We start from the raw sequence: 19,448 nt of genomic DNA, 5'->3' as shown, positions 1-19,448 counted from the left end.
GGTCGAGTTTCTTTCTCTTTCATACCCTGAGCAGTCCCACGTGGCCCAGAATTCCATGAACAGCAAGGTTTTAAATTCTGAATTGAATCCAAAGCACGAGGGAAGTATGCAACTTGGCAGTGAAGGAGCCTAAGCAACCACCCAGCATCCTGACCTCAATGGAGTGTTAATGTCCTCTGCCAGTTTCCGAATACACACAGCAGAATCTCATTATTCCTGCAGGTCGCATTCTATCAAGTAACCACAAACCCTCAATCAGCAAACACTGAACCCCTGCTCCTAGGGGAGTCACAGGGTTCGGTTCCTGGGAGCTCTGGTCACAACATTTTCATCAATCAATACACAACCCTGTTTTCCGTGTTTCTGTTAAAGACATTTGATTCAATATATTTTCTTGATTCATTAACAACAAACTCACAGCCAACAGGATTAAAACTTATGCCCCAGAAAAGCTTATCTGACACATGTATTTCTCTACTAGGCACACCACAGCCTTCCCGCACTTAGGAATACTAGACAGCGCTTCAGTACTACACGTGGGGGCCATTTTAAACAGCTAAATCACCAACAAAAAGCATAAAAAATGTGGGGGTGGCCCAGTGGTGTAGTGGTTAAGTCATGCACTCCGTTTCAGCGGCCCAGGGTTCACTGGTTCAGATCCCAGGCGCAGACCTACACACTGTTTATAAAGCCATGCTGTGGCAGGTGTCCCACATATAAAATAGAGGAAGATGGGCAGGGATGTTAGCTCAGGGCTAATCTTCTTCAGCAAGAAGAAGAGGATTGGTGGCAGATGTTAGCTCAGGGCTAATCTTCCTCAAAAAAAAAAAAGCATAAAAAATGTGGTAATAAATACACTGAGTAAAGAACACTCATGCACAGAATAAGAGCTAAAATAAGAATGTGGAGTATCGCCTTGTTTGACCTCAACTGGGATCATGCACAGTGGGCAATTCAAATTTTTCACCACTCTGTGCATGTCTCTGAATGACCACTAAAGTTCCATGAGTATTGATTCTGGGTTACAAATATACTTTCTCAAGTAGGTGAATTCACAAATATAGTCTACAAATAACAAGGATAAACTCTATAACTTTTATTAAGTATTCAAAAGGGCCTGAAAGATTGTTATATTTTATTTCCTTTTCTGATGAAAAAAATGTGCTATATTGGTATTTGAAAATCTGAAGTCTCCAAATAGGTATCTCTAGGGTCTTCTGTGTACCTATGCATTCAGGCACAAGCACACTCATGCACACACTCTTTCACACCAATATACAAAGGCACTAAACATATTTATCCATATACTCAACAAATACATAATGAATAGCTACCACGTGCCAGGCATAGTTTTAGGCACTGGGAATATGGAAAAGAAAAAAATAAAGCAATTCTCTCTTGGAGTTTACATTTAAGGTGGGGAAAACTAAATAAATAAAGAAAATCCATGAATCATCAGAGGATACTAAAGCCTACAGAGAAAAACAAAGCCAGATAAGGGGAGAGGGAGTAGCAGGTATTATTCCAGTTAGGGCAGGCAGACAAGGATTCTTTGAGGCAACACTTGAATCTAGATCCAAGAGAAATGACAGACTGAACCTTCTATGGTGGAACAGCGAGGAACAGCGTTTCAGGCAGAAGAAGCAAGAGTCAAAGAGCCTGAGGTAAAGACGCGCTGGCATGCCAAAGAGCATCAACCAGGTCAGTGGCTGGAGGGGAGCCAGGGAAAAAGAAAATGAATAAGCTGAAATTAAAGAGGTATCCAGCGGCCAGATCTTGTAGGGTCTTCTAGGCCACGATTAAAGCTTTCGATTAAATTCTAATCGTGATATGAAGGCACATGGAAGTTCCAAGCAAGATAGTGACAATACCCATAATTTAGGTTTTAGAAGGATCATGCTGCTGAAAACACAGTGCAGGGAGTTAAGAGCGAACAGAGAAAGACCACTCCTGAGGCTAGTGCAATAGAGCAGTACTCTACCACATTATTCTGTACTACACCGCGCAATGAGGCGGTCCTAAGTGATGATGGCTGCGATCGGGGGAGGACGGGAGGAGGTGAACAGTGGTTAGATTCAGGATAGAGGAAAGCTAACAAAATTTGACAATAGAATGAATATGGGATATAAAAGAAAGAGAGGAGTCAAGGACGCTTGAGCGGCTACCCTGAGCAACTCAGCTCAGCAAATGACACCCCCATCTACTGAGACGAGGAACATTTGGGCAGGAGCGATTTACCCAGGGGAGAGGAATCAGTTTTACAGATACCAGAGATGGAATTAATGGCTACTTCGATTACTAGGATGTCCCACCCAGATTCCCGGACCTAGCTTGTAGTGTTAGAAAGCTTCAGGCCATAATTTGCTGACTATTTACTAGAAATTAAAAAGAATTTTATAAACTAGCTTGAAAATTCCAACATCATTTACAACATTTTCTTCCTTGAAGAAAAAGTGTTTCAAGATCAAATAATTTTCTTAAAAAAGAATTGATAAACTATAATCCGATCATAAATTAAGAACTTTGAATAATCACACAAGCTGAATATGCAGTATTTCTACGCTATTCTACTTGCCTTGCAGTGGCGTTATCAACATTACTATTACCTGTGCAGTGTCATTTCATTTTCTTGATACAGTTCAGTCATGACTTTAAGTTTCTGCTGAAGCTTTTGATTCTCATTTTCAAACTCTTTGTTTTCTGACTGTAAAGATGCTTGTTCGCTCTGGAGATTTTTAATACACTCTATGGAAAAATTTTAAAAGTCACAATTAAAAGAGTAAATATTTTAAGTTGCACATTAACATTTCATAAAGATAAAAATTACTAAAAATATTAAATTATGAATAAACCAAATTCTTTCCAACAACAGAAAATCCATAAGGTATTTTTTTCACCTAAATGCTTTTCAGTATTTTAATTAAAGAGTTATATAAATTATTATAAATTTTTTTTATTATTTAAAAATTTCCTAAAACCTTCAATATTCTAATTCTAGCATCTAATTTTCAGTCTGGGAGTCAAAAGCCACTAAAATTCTAGGAAAGTTTTGGAGATGAGAGTTTTGAAGACAAATATTTTTAGTTCAAGATTCCCTGTGAAACTACTTCACAAGATGAACAATGACTGTTTTTATCTAGTAAAAAGTTTACCTGGTAATACTTAAACTTCTACTCAGCCCTCCTTTTAAGCTTAAATTTTGATATGTTATGAGTCAAGGCAGAAATCTGGATCTTCTAATAACAAACACTCCTGCTAGCTTAAACCAAATCAAGACCAGAGAGAAAAACACCAACTTCAGCTTTGTTTCGACTCCTAAACCACCTAAAAGAATCACCTATAAAAACGCAAATTAACAACTCTAAAATAATTCTGAATGCGTTATAATTAGTGCATTGATTGTTTTTAAAACCTCATTTCTTTTCCAACATAATAATGTCAACTCTGAACTCCTTGTCTCCCAAAACGTGTATGAATCACCATCACAAATCTTAATACAAAACTCACTCTGCCTAAGGAGAGCAGCTTCAAAATCATACTAACACGCATTAAAATTCTAGCAATTACACGTAATAAAATGTAATTATTCTATAACATCAATTAAATGTACACACCAAAAAGATACTTTAATATGTTAACATTAAATGACTAAATGTCCAAGAAATTGTGCGCATCTTTCTCTCCATAGAAATTTTTAAATCTATATCAGAAAAACATCTGTTGACCTTGGCTTTAAGCCATTGCCAGGAACAGTCACTTAACAGACATTACTGTTGGATATCATCTCTAGTAAAATTGGATCAACCCTATTGAAGAAAAAACTATAAACCAACACTTAAATCTTCATTATATTTTTGTACTTCTGCTGTAGCAATTTTGTCTCAAACCCTCTGTATCTCAGAAGAGCTCTGCAAATGATTACCAAAAAGGCAGGAGCAGAGGGGAAACAGTTTAGAAGAAAACTTTCCTATTATGAATAGAAGATCAATTATAAAAAGTTATCTTTCACGGCCCATTAGAAAAAGAAAGCTAGATTTGGAAGAAGGGTACAGGCATAGGGTCTCCAAATACTAGCTTTAGAAAATAATAAAGATTCACCAAGAACTTGTATTAAGGGATGGAGTCACTGTGAGCAAATTCCTTGCTATTCTGGCACTTACTCCACACAGTTCCTCACTAGCCTGTTAACAGTCTAAAATACAGCTTCCTTGAAAGCAGGCTCCATATCTTTTCCTTCTGTAAATCTCTCACGGCTTTTAGTACTATGTTTTACATGTTGCAAACTTTATTTTTAAGTTAATATTAATGTTCTTCAAAATCCAAAAAATATCCAACTACCAACATCATGTGAATAGGGCTACAATTTTTTTAATAATGTGTATCTTTGGTGTTCAATGTTTTCAAAAAGTGTTCTATCATAAATAGAGTTTACTCACTGTAAAAATTTTTCAAAATACAGACAAGTAAAAAGAAAACAGAAAACCATCCATAATCCCAACTTTGAAGATAATCATTGTTGACATATAAGTATGTCCTTCCATTCTTTTTTTATGCAAATAGTCACGGTAAATTTTTCTTTTTTACAAAATGGGATGCTACTTTATCAACTTCAAAAAAAAAATTCAAGCATATCTGACAGAATTTGGTTACTTTTAAAAAAAGAACTATCAACAAAATAAAAATGTTTTCAAAGAAAAAAAAACACTTCAGGTCTACAGGCCTAACATCACTCCTTCTCCAGGTGCTGATCCACATGCATGTACATTACAGGAGAAAACAACACTACAAAAACATCTGATCAATTTTGCAATTAACAAAGATTTTTAAAAATTAAGTTTTAATTCGCTACTTTTCAACATCTAAAACCATACCACACATACAACACTGAAATTCAAAGGTAAGTATGGTTTTACATGTTTTTTAAAACACTTCCATTATTTTAATTTCATATCAACATGGAGGAAACTGACATGCCTTTACCAATAACAACAAAAAACTCAGGACTAAGTTTGCACAAATAGCCGACAAAAGTAATAGTAAAAAATACAATCAACCTGGGTCTTCCCATAACTGAGTCAATGAACGGTGCCATTCTCTATAAGGAGATGTATTTATTTAGAAAAACTTTAAAAGTATACAGATTACCTACCTGTAAGCTCTTCCTTTGTTTTATCTACTTCAGATAATTGAGTGTAAATTCGGTTTCTTTCTCCTTCCAGGGTTTTTAAAGATGCACTTAACTTCAAAGAATGGGAGAAGGAAAAAAGTAACATTAATCAGTTATACCAAAAAAACCCAAAAAATCTCAATATACCATCCCAAACTTTTGAAGGTCTTTTACCACTTTGATGAAATTATTGCCTAGAACGCACAAACCAACAATGAGGATTCCACCTTGGAAAGTGAGCAAAGTCATCAATAGTTGTAAATCTCAGAACAGGGATAGAGATCAGCGAGGGATGCTTAAACTGCGGCTATTCTCACTCTGTTCACTTGCAAAACGTAAGCTTTGATTGAAGCAATCTTCAAACTACAATACCAAGACTTACCATGGATCAGTAAAGATCAGGATACCACTACTAGGTTGGAAAAGAGAAGGGATAAAACAGGAGAAAGCGAATCTAGTATTTACTTCTCAAAACAGGATATGGGGCAATAGGAACAAGAAAATACTGAGACCAGAGGAAGAAGAATGCTCAGAAGAAAGTAGGAGAGAAAATATAATAAACATTGTTAATATATTCCTTACCCAAAGAAATGAGTGCACACCTTGAAAATTTTTATTATGACAAATTGTAAGAATTAACAGTATCAATTTCTAAAGTTATAAAAAAGAAAAAAGCAACTGATGAAGAAAATTCTCATCACTTCCAAAAATTCTGATCTATTAATGTGGTAAGTATAAAATGGACTTTTAAAATAGTTACTAAGGTCATATGGGTTTAATGAATGCTCCATTTCTTTCCCTAAATTCTTTATACTTATGTAGCAATGCAAACCTTAGCAGCATGTATCAGTTTCTTCAAACCGCCTTTCGGTGGATTATCTATAGTAAAAAACAAAAACATAACAATAAATTGGGAAAACAGTACAATGCCACAACAGATATCCAAACGGTTTTACTAGTTCACTCAACTAGAGCCTCACACCCCCTCTCCTTGCTTTGATATAAGGCAGACTTGTTCCTAGGAAGATAAACAGTGAAAGCCCTGAAGCATCATGCTATCCTTTAACAAGGGTCTTCACTGCTAACTCCAAAAAGAGAGTATCAACAAGGATGGGGGATTCACCTAAATGCAGTCCACCGTCTCAACTATTCCTGGAATCCTTCAGCATACCAAATACGTAAAATTATACTCCAAATTAAAATAACATTAAATGAGCATGAGTTTTCTCATTAGAAAAATGGTTATTTCTTACAAGATAAAGCAGAAGTGAAAAAGTACAAACAGATCTGCGTGTATTTGAGAATGTAATTTTCTTCCCAACACATTAATGCCATCATCAAGGAAAATTTGCTAAAAATCATACTCCTTCTCCTCCGTAATAAAGTTGTTAATTATGCAGGAGGTGGAGGCAGAGAAAAGAGAAAGGACATAAAAGTCTCAGAACTACTACTTGGGGAAACTAGGTGAAAGACACACAAGACCTGTCTGCATTCCTTTTGCAACATCCTGTGAGTCTATAATTGTGTCAAAATAAAAATTTTGTCAAAGGAACTGGTTTGAGAATACAGTGAACCTAACGTTTGCCTGAGTTTCCAGACTGGAACCAGCAGTGGCAACAATTTGGGATGGCCAAGATTAAAACACTGTGACCATTGGAACAATCTACCCACAGCAAAGAAAAGAAGTATCCTAAGGTATCCATTTACATTATACTCATGTTTCAAACTACCCACCCATCCATTGATTAGGTTACAGTACAGGAAAAAGCAGGCATGGAAATGATTATGATGCGATGTGAGAATTGCTCTAACAAAGATATGTACAACATACAAAAGAACAGAGAAGGAGCTGTAAGTCGGAGCAGCTGGAGAAAGATTTCCTGAAAAGGTGATATTCCAGCGGAAGCTTAACTGTGAGGGGCAGTGAGAGAGGGACAGAGCGTTAGAGACAGACAGACAAGCTGTGGAAGCACAGGTGCGAAAAGAACATGGCGCACATGGGCACTAAACGGAAATACAAGAGCCAGTCACCATTTTTAGCAAAAGCAGGAGTCATGACTTAACAGCTGAGTACAAACCGTTTTCTGAATCGCTCGTCATGTCCAGTTCCAAGTTATCATCATCCGTCATGTCTTCTCCAAGCACAGCAGCCCAGTCTTTCATCTTTAGCAAGCGTTCAGTCAGAGACTTGACATTTAGTGAAGGGGAAAAAAAGAGAGAGGGCAATGCCTTATGCTAATGGTCTGACAACTTCTGAACGTACAGTTGTAGTTCAAAATTCAATCCACACAGATTACAGTACATGAGCTCTCATTCTCCATCTGGTTCTAAGATACATAAATACTGTGAAAAAGTACCATTTACTGACTGTTAAACTCTGAAAGTTAAAAATAAAAACCAGATATTCCTAAATCAAATACAATACCCGATAATGACCCATTTTTGCTAAATGGATCACATGACCATAAAGTAACAAAACATTTTCTTATATGACATTCCTCACATGTCACAAATAAGAGTGGCCATTAACGTGACAGCAAATTTTGTGTGAAGTCAGATCCACAAGTGAGATACGCGATATATAAAAAGATCACAAATCCGATTTATTCAAGTAAACAACTAGCTGAAAAGTCCAACTGACATAAAGAAAAAAATGATAAAACGATAATAAAATGACTGTGCCATGTATTTCTGAGGAAGGACCCACCCAAAAACCCATTCTGCTCTATAATTTCCACCCTTCGATCTCCTCCCTCTTGAGAGTTCCAGGCACAGACAATGTGGCCTACAGCTTTGAGGAAAGCCTGAGATCAGCATCTCATTCTTGTTCTGTTTAGGAAGCATCCCAAGTCCTTTAGTAGAGTAAGTTCAGGGGAAAAAAAGTAAAACAGTATGCCAAATTATGAATACAACTCCTGAAACTGAAATCTTGAAAGCATCCTTAGCAGCAACATAAACAGCATAAATGCATAGCTTTCAAGATGACAACATCCATCTCACTGTGTAGATTACAGAATGTTAGTTTTACATCTTATTACTTGATACTCACACCTGAGCATCTTGAAAGTGTAAGATTTTAAAGATTAGGCAGGAAAAAAGGGGTAGGAGGGGGAGAGAGGGAGTAGAAAAAGTCAACCAATCCTAACACTAACAGCAATTATTCCACTCCTTTAGAGTCAAGCTTCAATTAGGTTTATTTTTTAAAAGTATTCATCTCTGTGAAAGTACAGACGCCAGCTAATCTATGAGTTGAAGATATTCACCCAATACATATAACTTCATCTGTCCAATTTCTAAAATTTTTTCCAACCTCTTCTTATCAACAGAAACAGATGGAAATCTAAAGACAACAGGTAAAATCCATTCTTATTTTTCTTTCTCCATTAAACTCATAGGCTAAAATACAGAGGGGAGGGGAAAAAAGGACACATGGATTGTTGATACATATTCTACAAATCTACAAGTCTTCAAGGAGCATTTGGCAGCAAGGATGACAATACTGGTACAAACTGGAATGTACGCCAAAAAAGTAAACATCCTCAAATTCGCCAAATAAATTATCAAAATAAAAGCTGCTAAAAACAAAAAACTTCAAATTTCAGAATGAGTATAAAATTCCAGCTGATGCAGTCACTAAACCAGCAGGGCCATTTACCTTGATCTGATTTTCCTTATCATGTAGAACTTGTTCTGTATACACTTTGGAGTCTTCAAATGCTCTTTTCTGTTTATTAAGTTCACTCACTTGTTCTTTCCATTCCTCAGCTTCTTGTAAAAGCTAAAATTCAAATCCCACAAAAAGAGAAAAGGAACTCATGTTATCTTATCACACTTACATGTAGACGCACTTAATATATTTAGGTGTATTGTTAATAGATATCATACAACATAAAGTGTTGCCAAGAAGGGAGAGAGGAAGGGATGGAAAGAGACAAGGAGGGAGGGAAGGGCCAGTTCCTGTTTCAAAGAACTTTCAAAAGAGGGGTAATGTGAAATAACAGACAAACATTCTTCACTTGATTTACATAATAAATTTATATCAAATAAAAGGTTTTTTGAGACATAGATATCTGTTAGATTTGACCATTTCTTTCCATTCCTGATATCCCATATAACATGCCATACCTTACTTGTATTAAAATTTGTTTTTTCAATCATGTGCTATTTTCTGGTTAAGATAACTAACCTTCAGAAATACTATTAATCTGGAACAGATTGAATTCTGCATAAACAATCTTTTACTGTATATACTTCTGCAGGAGAGGAAAGACTCTGAACATGACATAAAAGGTAAAGATCACTATAAAAAATAGACCTGACTACATAACACTTAAAAGCTTCACAAATCAAAAAATAACACAAAATTTAAAAAGAAACAAATAACTAGAAAAGAATTCTTAAAACATATGTAGCAAAGGGTTAATAACCTTAACATGCAAAGAGCTCTTAAAGATCAATAGGCAAAAAAAAAAAAAAAAAAAATGAGCAATTCACAAAAGAAACAACACATATATACATATACACATATATACATATGTATATGTATATATATATAGGAAGCCCAAATTTATTTAAAGTCTTTAAGCTCTATTCTATCAAACAGTAATTACTGGATTTCTCTGCAAAACTAAGCTTCATTAGTATATTCCCTAGCACAAGAAAAACTAATCCTTTTCTATGAACGTATAACAGAATAAGAAGACACTGACAGATAAAAACGAATGAGGATTAAAGAAAAACACTCAGGAGGTTGGCCCCGTGGCCGAGTGGTTAAATTTGCGTGCTCTGCTCCGGCGGCCCAGGGTCTCGCCAGTTTGGATCCCGGGCGCGGATGTGGGATCGCTCATCAAGCCATACTGAGGCAGCATCCCACATGCCACAACTAGAAGGACCCACAACTAAAAATACACAACTATGTACCGGGGGGCTTTGGGGAGAAAAAGGAAAAATAAAATCTTTAAAACAAGAAAAAAAGAAAGAAAAACACTTGGATTTGGTGATTAGGTGGTTTGTCTAGTGAGTTACTAAAAAGACTGCACACACAGTTTGCAGTCTTAGACAGTAAAGGAAGAAATGTATTAGGATACGGAACCAGTGAATACAGAACAGTTTATTTTAAGAACTTTGGTGATTAAAAAGGAGTTAGACGAAAGCAGGTGTAAAGGGCAAGACAGTCTAAGTGCAATTTTTTTTTCAAGATAGAAAAGGCCACTTTTGATTACAACATAGTAAATTTAACACAGGGTTTATTACTACTTTCTCCTGAAGTCTACTAAGATGACACTAGAGATATTTAGAAAAAAAAATCATAAACTCACAAGGGAAAAAGAGGATAGGCAATGGCGAAAAAGACAATTCTAGAAGTGGAAAGTGGAAAGACACGGAAGCATGGTAAAAGACTTAGCAGACCAGACAGAGCTGAAGTCTAAGGCAGACGATGGGAAAGTCCAAGGCAGGTTGATTTGGAACAACCCAGAAGGGCTCCTGATTTGGAGGCACACGTACTGGGGTATGAGTGGGACTGAGATGAGGAGGACTGCCCAAAAGTCTGCATAAAAAGCAGTGAGAAAGTGCCCGCTGTTCTCCCTGCACACACACATACACACATTCTTGCTCTCAGTCCACCCCGCCCTCCACCCCAGCCCCCATCGTCTCACACGCATGCACGCACACACACACACACCTACTTACACACGTACACACACATCTGGCAAAAGCTAAGAGGGTTATTCTCTGGAGAGGTGGAACCTGAAACTCTGGGACACCTGGCCCAGGTGAAGGTGAGAGTGACACTGAAAACATAAATGCCGTAAGTGAAAGCTGACTTCCTAAACAGTGAGATACCAGTGTCCCTGACCCCACTGAGCTCTCACCTCACTGCTGGCAAACAGGCTCAACCTCTGAAATGGGAACTGGGGAGGAGTCGTCCCTGTGGAAATGGTCTTCGGATACCACCAACTGGGGATTCTCCAAGAAAACACCCTCACCAGATCATCCTACAGAAGAGCCCGCCACTAATAGACGCAGAGCTGCCAATTAGCTGTGGAGAGCGTCACTACTAAAGGAGTAGACAGCCAGGAATCACCAAATATCCGAAAAAAGAAACTCTTAGATAAAACAGAAGAAACAGGAACTCAAAGAAACATGGGAACTGAAAAACACTTCAAAAAAGAAAAAAAGCATAACATCTTCAGCAAGACAAGACACCGCATCCATCAAACAAGAAGCCATAAGCAAAACAACAAAGAACTCTGACAAGTGAAAAATATCAGAGTAAGTAAACAAAAGTTCCACAGAGACAAACGAAAGAAGACACTTTCAAATAATTATCATATCTCATATAAAATACACCCAAAAAAGTATAAAATAATTCAAGCAAATTTCCCAGAACTGAAGAGCCAGAGCAAGAGTTTCCAGATGGAGAGTGTCCAACAAACGCTTGAAAAAAGACCCACACTAAGGCACAGCACCAAGAAATTTCAGAGAACTGGAAACAATGAAGGATATTAAAAGCTTCCAGAGAGGGAAAGAGCACATCACAAAAAAGGTTCAGCAACCCAAACAGCATACGCCTTCTCAAGAGCAACCAGAAAGTGAAGACAGGGGAGCAATAATGTCAACGTTTCAAGAAAAAAAACTTCTAACCCAGAAGATAGCCAACCAAAACGTCAGTAAGCGTGAGAGAGGAAGACATTCTCAGGCATGCGAGTTTTTTAAAAGTTACCTCCTACACCTCTTTCTCAGGAAGCCAATCAAGAGAATTAACCATAAAAGGGCAAGTCTCGGATACAGGGAGTAGAAGATCCAACACAGGAGAAAGAGCAGGGGAAGGATGGGGGGAGGGAAACCTCAGGACAACAGAAGCATGACAGAGCTGGAGGACAAGCTCCTACCAGACCAGGAGGATGGAGGACCCCCGGCAGAATCGCTTCATGAAAAAAACGAAATCAGTAGATCAACCAACGCGTTTGAATGCATAAATAAGATATTTACACCTCCAGAACTAGAGAGCATACAGATGAATTACAGATAAGCTTACAGGAAACAAGACAACTATTAGCTTGAGGACAAAGAAAATGTTAGCTAAAACAGAATATGTAATCAGAGCACATCACATGGCTCAGCTGCGAGTAACACTTAGAAAATCACAAATAATGTAATCACTCAACAGTTTTCCTACTGAAACAGTATAACTGTATTGGGAGAACAGTGGGAGAGGACATGTACCTGGGTGTGTGGGACTGTCTGTGTGTGAAGGAGAGGAGGCGGGTAACAGCTCAGTCCTCATTAGGTGTGCTCACCAGAGCTGCTTCTGTCCTTAGGCCCCAGACACACAGCTTCAATAACTCTCACGGGTATTCATCCTCTGCCCTCCCTCAGTCTGGCTTTGAGGAGCTGGGGCTAAATGCTACTGGCTGTGATTACCAGATGCTGAATGCCCACGGCTTACCTTCACCCCACAGGGAAGCGGGTGCTGGGAGTATATACTTTTGATTCCTACACAAGAGAGACACCAAAGGACACACAGGAGATTGCCCTGCTCTCGTGCTCTCCAGGAAACGCCCACGCTTGCCCCTAGCATGTATGCCCAGAACATTCACAACCACATATGCACAAGCTGAGGAGTCCCTATACAGTACAAACCTGTTTCTGGCTTTCCTGAAGTTGGGAATTTTCACTCAAAGCATCTTTTATAGCTATCTTAAGTCGTTCTTCACTCATTTGAAATATTTTGAAGGTTGTTTTGGCCTAAGAAAAACACAGCATATCGAGTTTATAAGAATTAATTGAATACAATAACTCTTTTTACCCCCATATCTCAAATTCTAATATTATACCTTATTCCTTAATGATAAAAAGAATAGTAAAAATAAAATGATTTTCAAAAACAACAGACCTATTAGCCCCATTAAACTTACTTCAGCTACTTGTGATTTGAGGGCTTTTGATTCATCTTCTAGGGACTGTATCCTTTTTGAAATATCCACCATCTGGAAAGACAGTATCAATCAAGAAACAAGTATTTACTAAACTCCTAGTTTCCAAGATGCCATACATATTAGATATCTTATTACCCTAACACTTTTGCTCAAAAAGTGACAGCTCAAATTATGAAAACTTCTCAGCCATATGCCTTAAGGGATTTTATGTGAAAGTTAAATAACAATAGTATTTCATCTCATCTTTAATATGTCATAACCTTTACGTTATATAGATAAGTCCACAAATATCGTATCTTACTAAATAATCTCACACACATCAAGATCTTCCTTAAGACAGATTTAAAATGGAATGACAAATAAAGGAAAATTAAAATGGTAACATACCTTTTGAGTAATAAGAAAATATAGATTATGCATGTGATTACTCAATTTAAGTTATTTATGTGAGCTACTTCCACAGTGCATAGAGAAAATTTCTATAAGAATATGCAAGAAACTTACCATGGTAATGGTAACCTCTAGCAAATGAAAGAGCCAGTGGATCTGGAAAATGTCACTTTCCACTTCACAGCCTTCTGTGTTCTTCTAGTTATTTACCGTGCATGTAATATTTTAACCAATATACTAATTTTTAAAACTCAGTAACTTTCTTTTTCCTACAGTCTCCCCAAACACGAAAGCCTTACCAATTCATCTTGTTCAGAATGTTTAGATTTCTCTTCTTTTAACTCTTTTTCTAGAAAGAGTATCTCATCCTCAAGTTCAGATTTGGATCTGTCCAGCTTTTCACAGATTTCCTAAAAGAGGAAGCCAACTTTATAAGACAGACTGGAATTTTTGGCCAGGGTAAGTCAGACGAGTATAATCAAACAGATATGCTGTAAGTTAGAGTAAGTTTAGTTTATATATTTGTTCATTTTTACAACACTGAAACAACAGCAATTCTGGCAGGCATCAGTAAACTTTTCCAGTAAAGAGCCAGAGAGTAAGTATCCTAGGCTTACAGGCCATGCAGAGTCTGTGCCAAGTACCCAAGTATGCCCATGTAGTAAGAAAGCCAAGACAATACATAAATGAATGAGCATGGCTGTGCTCCAGTAAAATTTTCTTTACAAAAACAGGTGGAGAGCCCAGAATTTAGCATGCCCAACCTCTGCTCTAAAGCATTATAAAGGGAAAAATGAGAAATAAATCCAATTTAATATAATTAAAGACATAGTAAAATAAAAAATAAACAAAAAAATCAAGATTGCTTCATAATAATATGCTACATTGAATTAAAGACATATTTTCTGTGACTTTTCTAATTTAAAATGATTAGTTATTGGATTATTCTGGATTTTTAAATACTATAATAAACATACCTCTGATATTTGTGATCCTTCAACAAACTTGGTAAAAAAAAAAATAAACCACAAATTCAAAGAATTTAATGCAGGCCAAAATAAAAGCAGAACAAATACATATTATACTATAGTGGTTAAAAAACTTATTTATATATATTTCCCCAAATTTGACTATCTGGTTACGTGAATTCTCTGACTTGAATCAAAATTACTCTACTGTTTTGATTTTATCTACAGTTTCAACCATCAAATTTTTTTAAGTTGTAAATAACAGTTTATATTCAATGATGTTTGCCAATCTTGAAAATAAACTGTATGTTTTTAAAAATTACTAAAATTAGAGGAAAACTTCCAAAATGTTCACTTTAAGGTAAAAATTCAGCTAATTTTACTGCTAGATTATGTAAATTCAATACCTCGAGAATAAATTGGTGTGTTTTATTTTATCCACAATACCAGAAAGCTTGAGGCAATGTCTCTGTTCTCTGGTTTTTGCTCTTTTGTTAGCATGCTAAATGTCTTCTAAAATTCTGTTTTTTAATCAATCTACTAAATTACTACTGGAACAGTAGTAGTTAAAATTGAAGGTCAACAAATTTAAAAAAACAATTTTAACAAGTTCTTAAGGATATTAATAGGTAACACATGAAGAAAGAAAAGATTAAGAAATTTATTTCATTTGGAATTCAATTTATAACTTCCTTCAGACTCTACTAAGAAATGCTAAATCATGCTACATAGTTTCTGATGATGACAGAGACCTCGGTGATTAAGAACTGCCAGGCTGGACTGACTGAACACGTGGACCAAAGGTACAGAGTCCATTATTTTCTGCTTTAATAATGGTATGCTTTCTACAACACTTCCATCTTTAAACTGCAGTAAGACACTCCTATTACTTACTCTAATCTGTCGCATCTTTCCTAAATGACAAATTATCATACTTTCCTTCCTTACTATTAGCCAAATCATACCTGGCTCAGAAGAGCCGACTATGCACATCTCTTCCCAACTCCACATTCAGTGACATCATGTTGGTGCCTTGAAATTCGTCATTGGGAGTATTTATACAACAGAACTCAGCAAATGCTACAAAAAAAGGCTCCTGCTTTTCAAGGAGCCAGTCGTTAAACCTTTTCCAGCACACTACTGCTTATAATAGAAATCTTTGGTCTAATTCTAGTCAGCTCCTAATAAACTGGGATGAAGTAAAGGCAAGTATTGCCACACAAAATTTATTGTTGCCAACTACTCCTAAATTTATGAAGATGAATCCTATTTTTCCTCTCTGGAGCAAACTGAGTCAAAAAAGGAGTGAGCAACTTAATACATTTCTCAGAAATGAAGAATAAACAGCGGCTTATACAGCCCTAGAACCCAGTGAACTGAATATGCTTCACTCAAAACAAGATAGCAACAAAAGCTCAAATTCTTAAAATAGTTTATGCTACCTAATAACGTTCTATTTCCTATATTTACCTTCTTTAAGTTTTAACATCCAGAGATGCTCTTTCATGTTTCCTTTTAAATAGTTTTGAGATTATTTTTAAAGTTTGCGTTATTTAGTAAGAATCCTTCCTCCAGCTGTTATAATTATACTATTTGTTTTTACCTCCAAACTTTGTGCTTCTGTTGACTCCTTCTCAAAGCTGGCATCCTTTAAAGATGACTCTAAGCCTTCATACTGAAAGAAAGCAACCCTGTAAGCAAAAACTCTACAAATTTTATTCCAAATTTTATCTAAATAAGGTGTCTAGCTAGCAGACAGAATCCACTCCCACATGTATGTTAAATCTACTTGGATTTACTGAGCTTTAAGCTCTTCAAATGTGACCACTATAACAAACAAAGCCAGGGTACCTAACACACCAGAACCCACTAGCTTGGGCAACAAGTAGCAGAACTTCACCTTTAAGAATAAGAGAGCTGTCCAGAGTCTGCCTACTCACTGAAGAGAAATCTATACTAAATGGCCATCAGAAATTTCCACTTCTAATTCATATCACACAACAAATAAAGCAAGTAGGGAATATAAAACGTTTAAAAGATAAAGAGAACAACCAAGAACAAAGTAAAATAAAGACAATGAAACATACAATGCTATAAGGTTTAACAAAATGTGCTTATTTCAATGCTTCCAAAAAAAAATGATTAAATGGAAAACTAGGTTGTTTGGAGTCAACCTTCTCACTAAGAACAAGAAGAGCTAGACAAAAACACCAAAAAACAGAATATGTCAAAGACCTCAGAGAGCTATCACAATAGTGACAATTTGTGACAAAAGAGGGAATCCTCAGAAAGACAAATCCAACATTTGACATTTACTTCCTGGCCTCCCCCTCTGCCCCCCCACAAAAAGGAGAAGATGCTAGGCTGAGAAACTGAGCAGAGAAACTAGAAGTGGGAGCTGAGAAGACAAAACTTAGAGTTCAGGACCTCCTGAGTAGGATGAGCCATAAAGGTCAGGTTTTAGGATGGTACCCTATGGTAGGCTGAATAATGACCTCCCCAAATTCCATTCTAATTCCAGAATTTCCAGACGTGATTAAGTTAAGGCTCTTGAGATGGGGAGAATATACAAGATTATCCTGGTAGGCCCAAAAAAATCCCAAGGGTCCTTATAAGAGGGAGGCAGAAAGATGGAAGTCAGAAGACGATGTGAAGATGGAAGCAGAGGCTGGAGCGACATGGCTGTGAGCCAAGGAGGGTGGGTAGCTTCTTGAAGGTGGAAGAGGCAAGGAATGGATTCTCTCCCGGAGCCTCCAAAAGGAAACAGACCTGCTAATATCTTAATTTTAGCCCTATAAGATTGGTTTTAGACTTCCGACCTCCAGAACTGTAAGAGAATAAATTTGTGTTGCTTTATGCCACTAAGTTTGTGGTAATTTGTCATAGCAGCCATAGGAAACTAATACCAACCCACACCGTCTACCTTACAAGAAAGTTGAAACCAGAAACACACCAATCCTTTGAACTGAGGCCAAGTTTCCAAACATCTCAATCTGTGATTAAAGTAATCTAAGATTTCTGAAGTCCCTAGCCTAGCTGTCTATGAGAAGTAACAGTGACTCCTCACTGGAGAAGGGTAATACCACCCACAGCTTCAAAATTACCTCTACAATTTTTGTTACACTATCACTGACACTCAACGTAAAATAATCTGGCATTCAAGAAGACAAGATCCGACTGAGAACCAAGAGAAAAAATGAGCAAGGGAAAAGGACTCTTGGAGGAGGCAGATAAGGGAGTTCTCAGCCAGACATTAAGATAAGTAAGCTTAACAAGTAAAAGGAACTAAAAGACAATAGTGAACCAGAGAAAAAGAATTACAAAGAGAGCCACATTGAAACTGGAGAACTGAAAAAGGCAATAAATGAAATTCAGATGTCAAAAGATAATTTAAGAGATGATTTGACATAGACAAAGACAATTAGTAAAACGGAAGCTACAGCAGAACAAAATATCCAGACTAAAGTGTGAGCAAAAAGATGGAAAAATCCAGAGAACACAAGAAATATATGGAATATAGTAAAAAGCTAAAATACAAGGATTTAGAGTTCCAGGAAGAGAGAACAAAAAATGAAGGCAAAAAAAATATTTGAAAAGATAACGACTGAGTGTTCCAAAACTAAAGAAAGACATTATACCACAGATACTAGAAGCAACACCGCTGAAAATCAAAGACAAAGTAGCCAGACAGTTTCTTATAAAGTTAAACCATACCTGCCCTATGACCCACCAATTCCAGTACTAGGTACTTACTAAAGAGGAGCAAAAAGACCTGCCCACCAAAAACAACAAAAAAAACTGGTAGAATCATCATAGCAACTTCATTCATAATAGTCAAAAGCTGGAAAGAATCATATGAACAGGGAAATGGATAAAAAATTGTGGTATACTGATACAATAAATTTACTTAGAAGTAAAAAAAACCAAAAACCTACTAATATAAGCAATAACATAGTGAATCTCAAAAATATAATGCTAACTGATAAAAGCCAGACAAAAAACAGAGTATGATTTCATTTATATGAACTCTCTAACAGACAAAAACTAATTTATGGCGACAGAAATAAAAACAGTAGTTGTTGGCAGGGATAGGGGACTAACAAATGAGCATGAGGGAAATTTACAGGTGATAGAAATGTTCCATATCATCTGGAGGTGGTAGACACATGGGTGAATATACTTGTCAAAATTCATAGAACTGTGTATTTAAGAATGTCCATCTACTATATGAAAATTATACCTCAATTTAAAAAATTGAAAGAGAAAAAAAGATACAGAAAAGGACATAATACCATCAAAATTCAGTAAAACTTATAGCTGACTTTGACCAACAAACAACATGGCAGGAAAAAAAAGCAGGAATAGGGGCCAGCCCTGTGGCAGGGTGGTTAGGTTCACACACTCTGCTTTGGCAGCCCAGTGTTTCATCTGTTCGGATCCTGGGCGCGGACATGGCACCGCTCATCAAGCCATGCTGAGGCAGCATCCCACATGCCACAACTAGAAGGACCCACAACTAAGAATATACAGCTATGTACCGGAGGGCTTTGGGGAGAAAAAGGAAAAAACTAAAATCTTTAAAAAAAAAAAGAAGCAGGAATAATCGATGTTCAATGTGCTTAAAGAAAATAACTGCCAACTCAGAATTCTATAAACAGCACTATATAAAATGAAGAAATAAAGATATCCCAAACAAAAATGGGGAGAATTTATCAACAGTATACTCCACAAAAGGAAAAACCAGGGTATTCTTTAGGAGGAAGGAAAATTATCCTAGATGGGAGCAGGAACGAAGAGCATGGAAAGAATAAATGTGCGGACAAATCCAAATGAACATTGACTGTTTCAAATAATAATAAAATAATTTTGGAGTTAGGATAAATATAAAATCAAAATATAGTACAATAGCTCTTGAATAAAAGGGGAAAATGGAATTAAAGCCTTCTAAGATCCTTGCATTGCCCAATAAGGAGTAACAGCACT

At 36.6% G+C, this 19,448-nt stretch overlaps 1 protein-coding gene across 17 annotated transcripts in view; it reads right to left on the bottom strand.

Annotated features, from left to right (window-relative positions):
- Positions 1–19,448, bottom strand: part of MIA2 (MIA SH3 domain ER export factor 2) — an 88,079-nt gene that overhangs the window by 33,057 nt on the left and 35,574 nt on the right. For 9 of the 17 annotated variants that reach the window (XR_011542553.1, XM_008519426.2, XM_008519428.2 and 6 more), the window contains 10 exons: positions 16,069–16,140; positions 14,475–14,501; positions 13,797–13,907; positions 13,087–13,158; positions 12,812–12,916; positions 8,823–8,945; positions 7,246–7,354; positions 6,000–6,046; positions 5,150–5,240; positions 2,607–2,745 (listed from right to left, as the gene is read on the bottom strand). Coding sequence is in view for 16 of the 17 variants with exons in the window: in XM_008519426.2 (XP_008517648.1) it covers positions 2,607–2,745; positions 5,150–5,240; positions 6,000–6,046; positions 7,246–7,354; positions 8,823–8,945; positions 12,812–12,916; positions 13,087–13,158; positions 13,797–13,907; positions 14,475–14,501; positions 16,069–16,140 (896 nt within the window). In the remaining variant the exon portion in view is untranslated. The remainder of the gene's footprint in view (positions 1–2,606; positions 2,746–5,149; positions 5,241–5,999; positions 6,047–7,245; positions 7,355–8,822; positions 8,946–12,811; positions 12,917–13,086; positions 13,159–13,796; positions 13,908–14,474; positions 14,502–16,068; positions 16,141–19,448) is intronic. The other 8 variants (XM_008519427.2, XM_070629514.1, XM_008519433.2 and 5 more) reach the window with 1 other exon arrangement.

The sequence above is a fragment of the Equus przewalskii genome, chromosome 1, assembly GCF_037783145.1.
Source record: "Equus przewalskii isolate Varuska chromosome 1, EquPr2, whole genome shotgun sequence".
NCBI lineage: Eukaryota > Metazoa > Chordata > Mammalia > Perissodactyla > Equidae > Equus > Equus przewalskii.
Note: the sequence above shows the minus strand (reverse complement) of the source record. Positions and strands in the feature narration are given on the sequence as shown.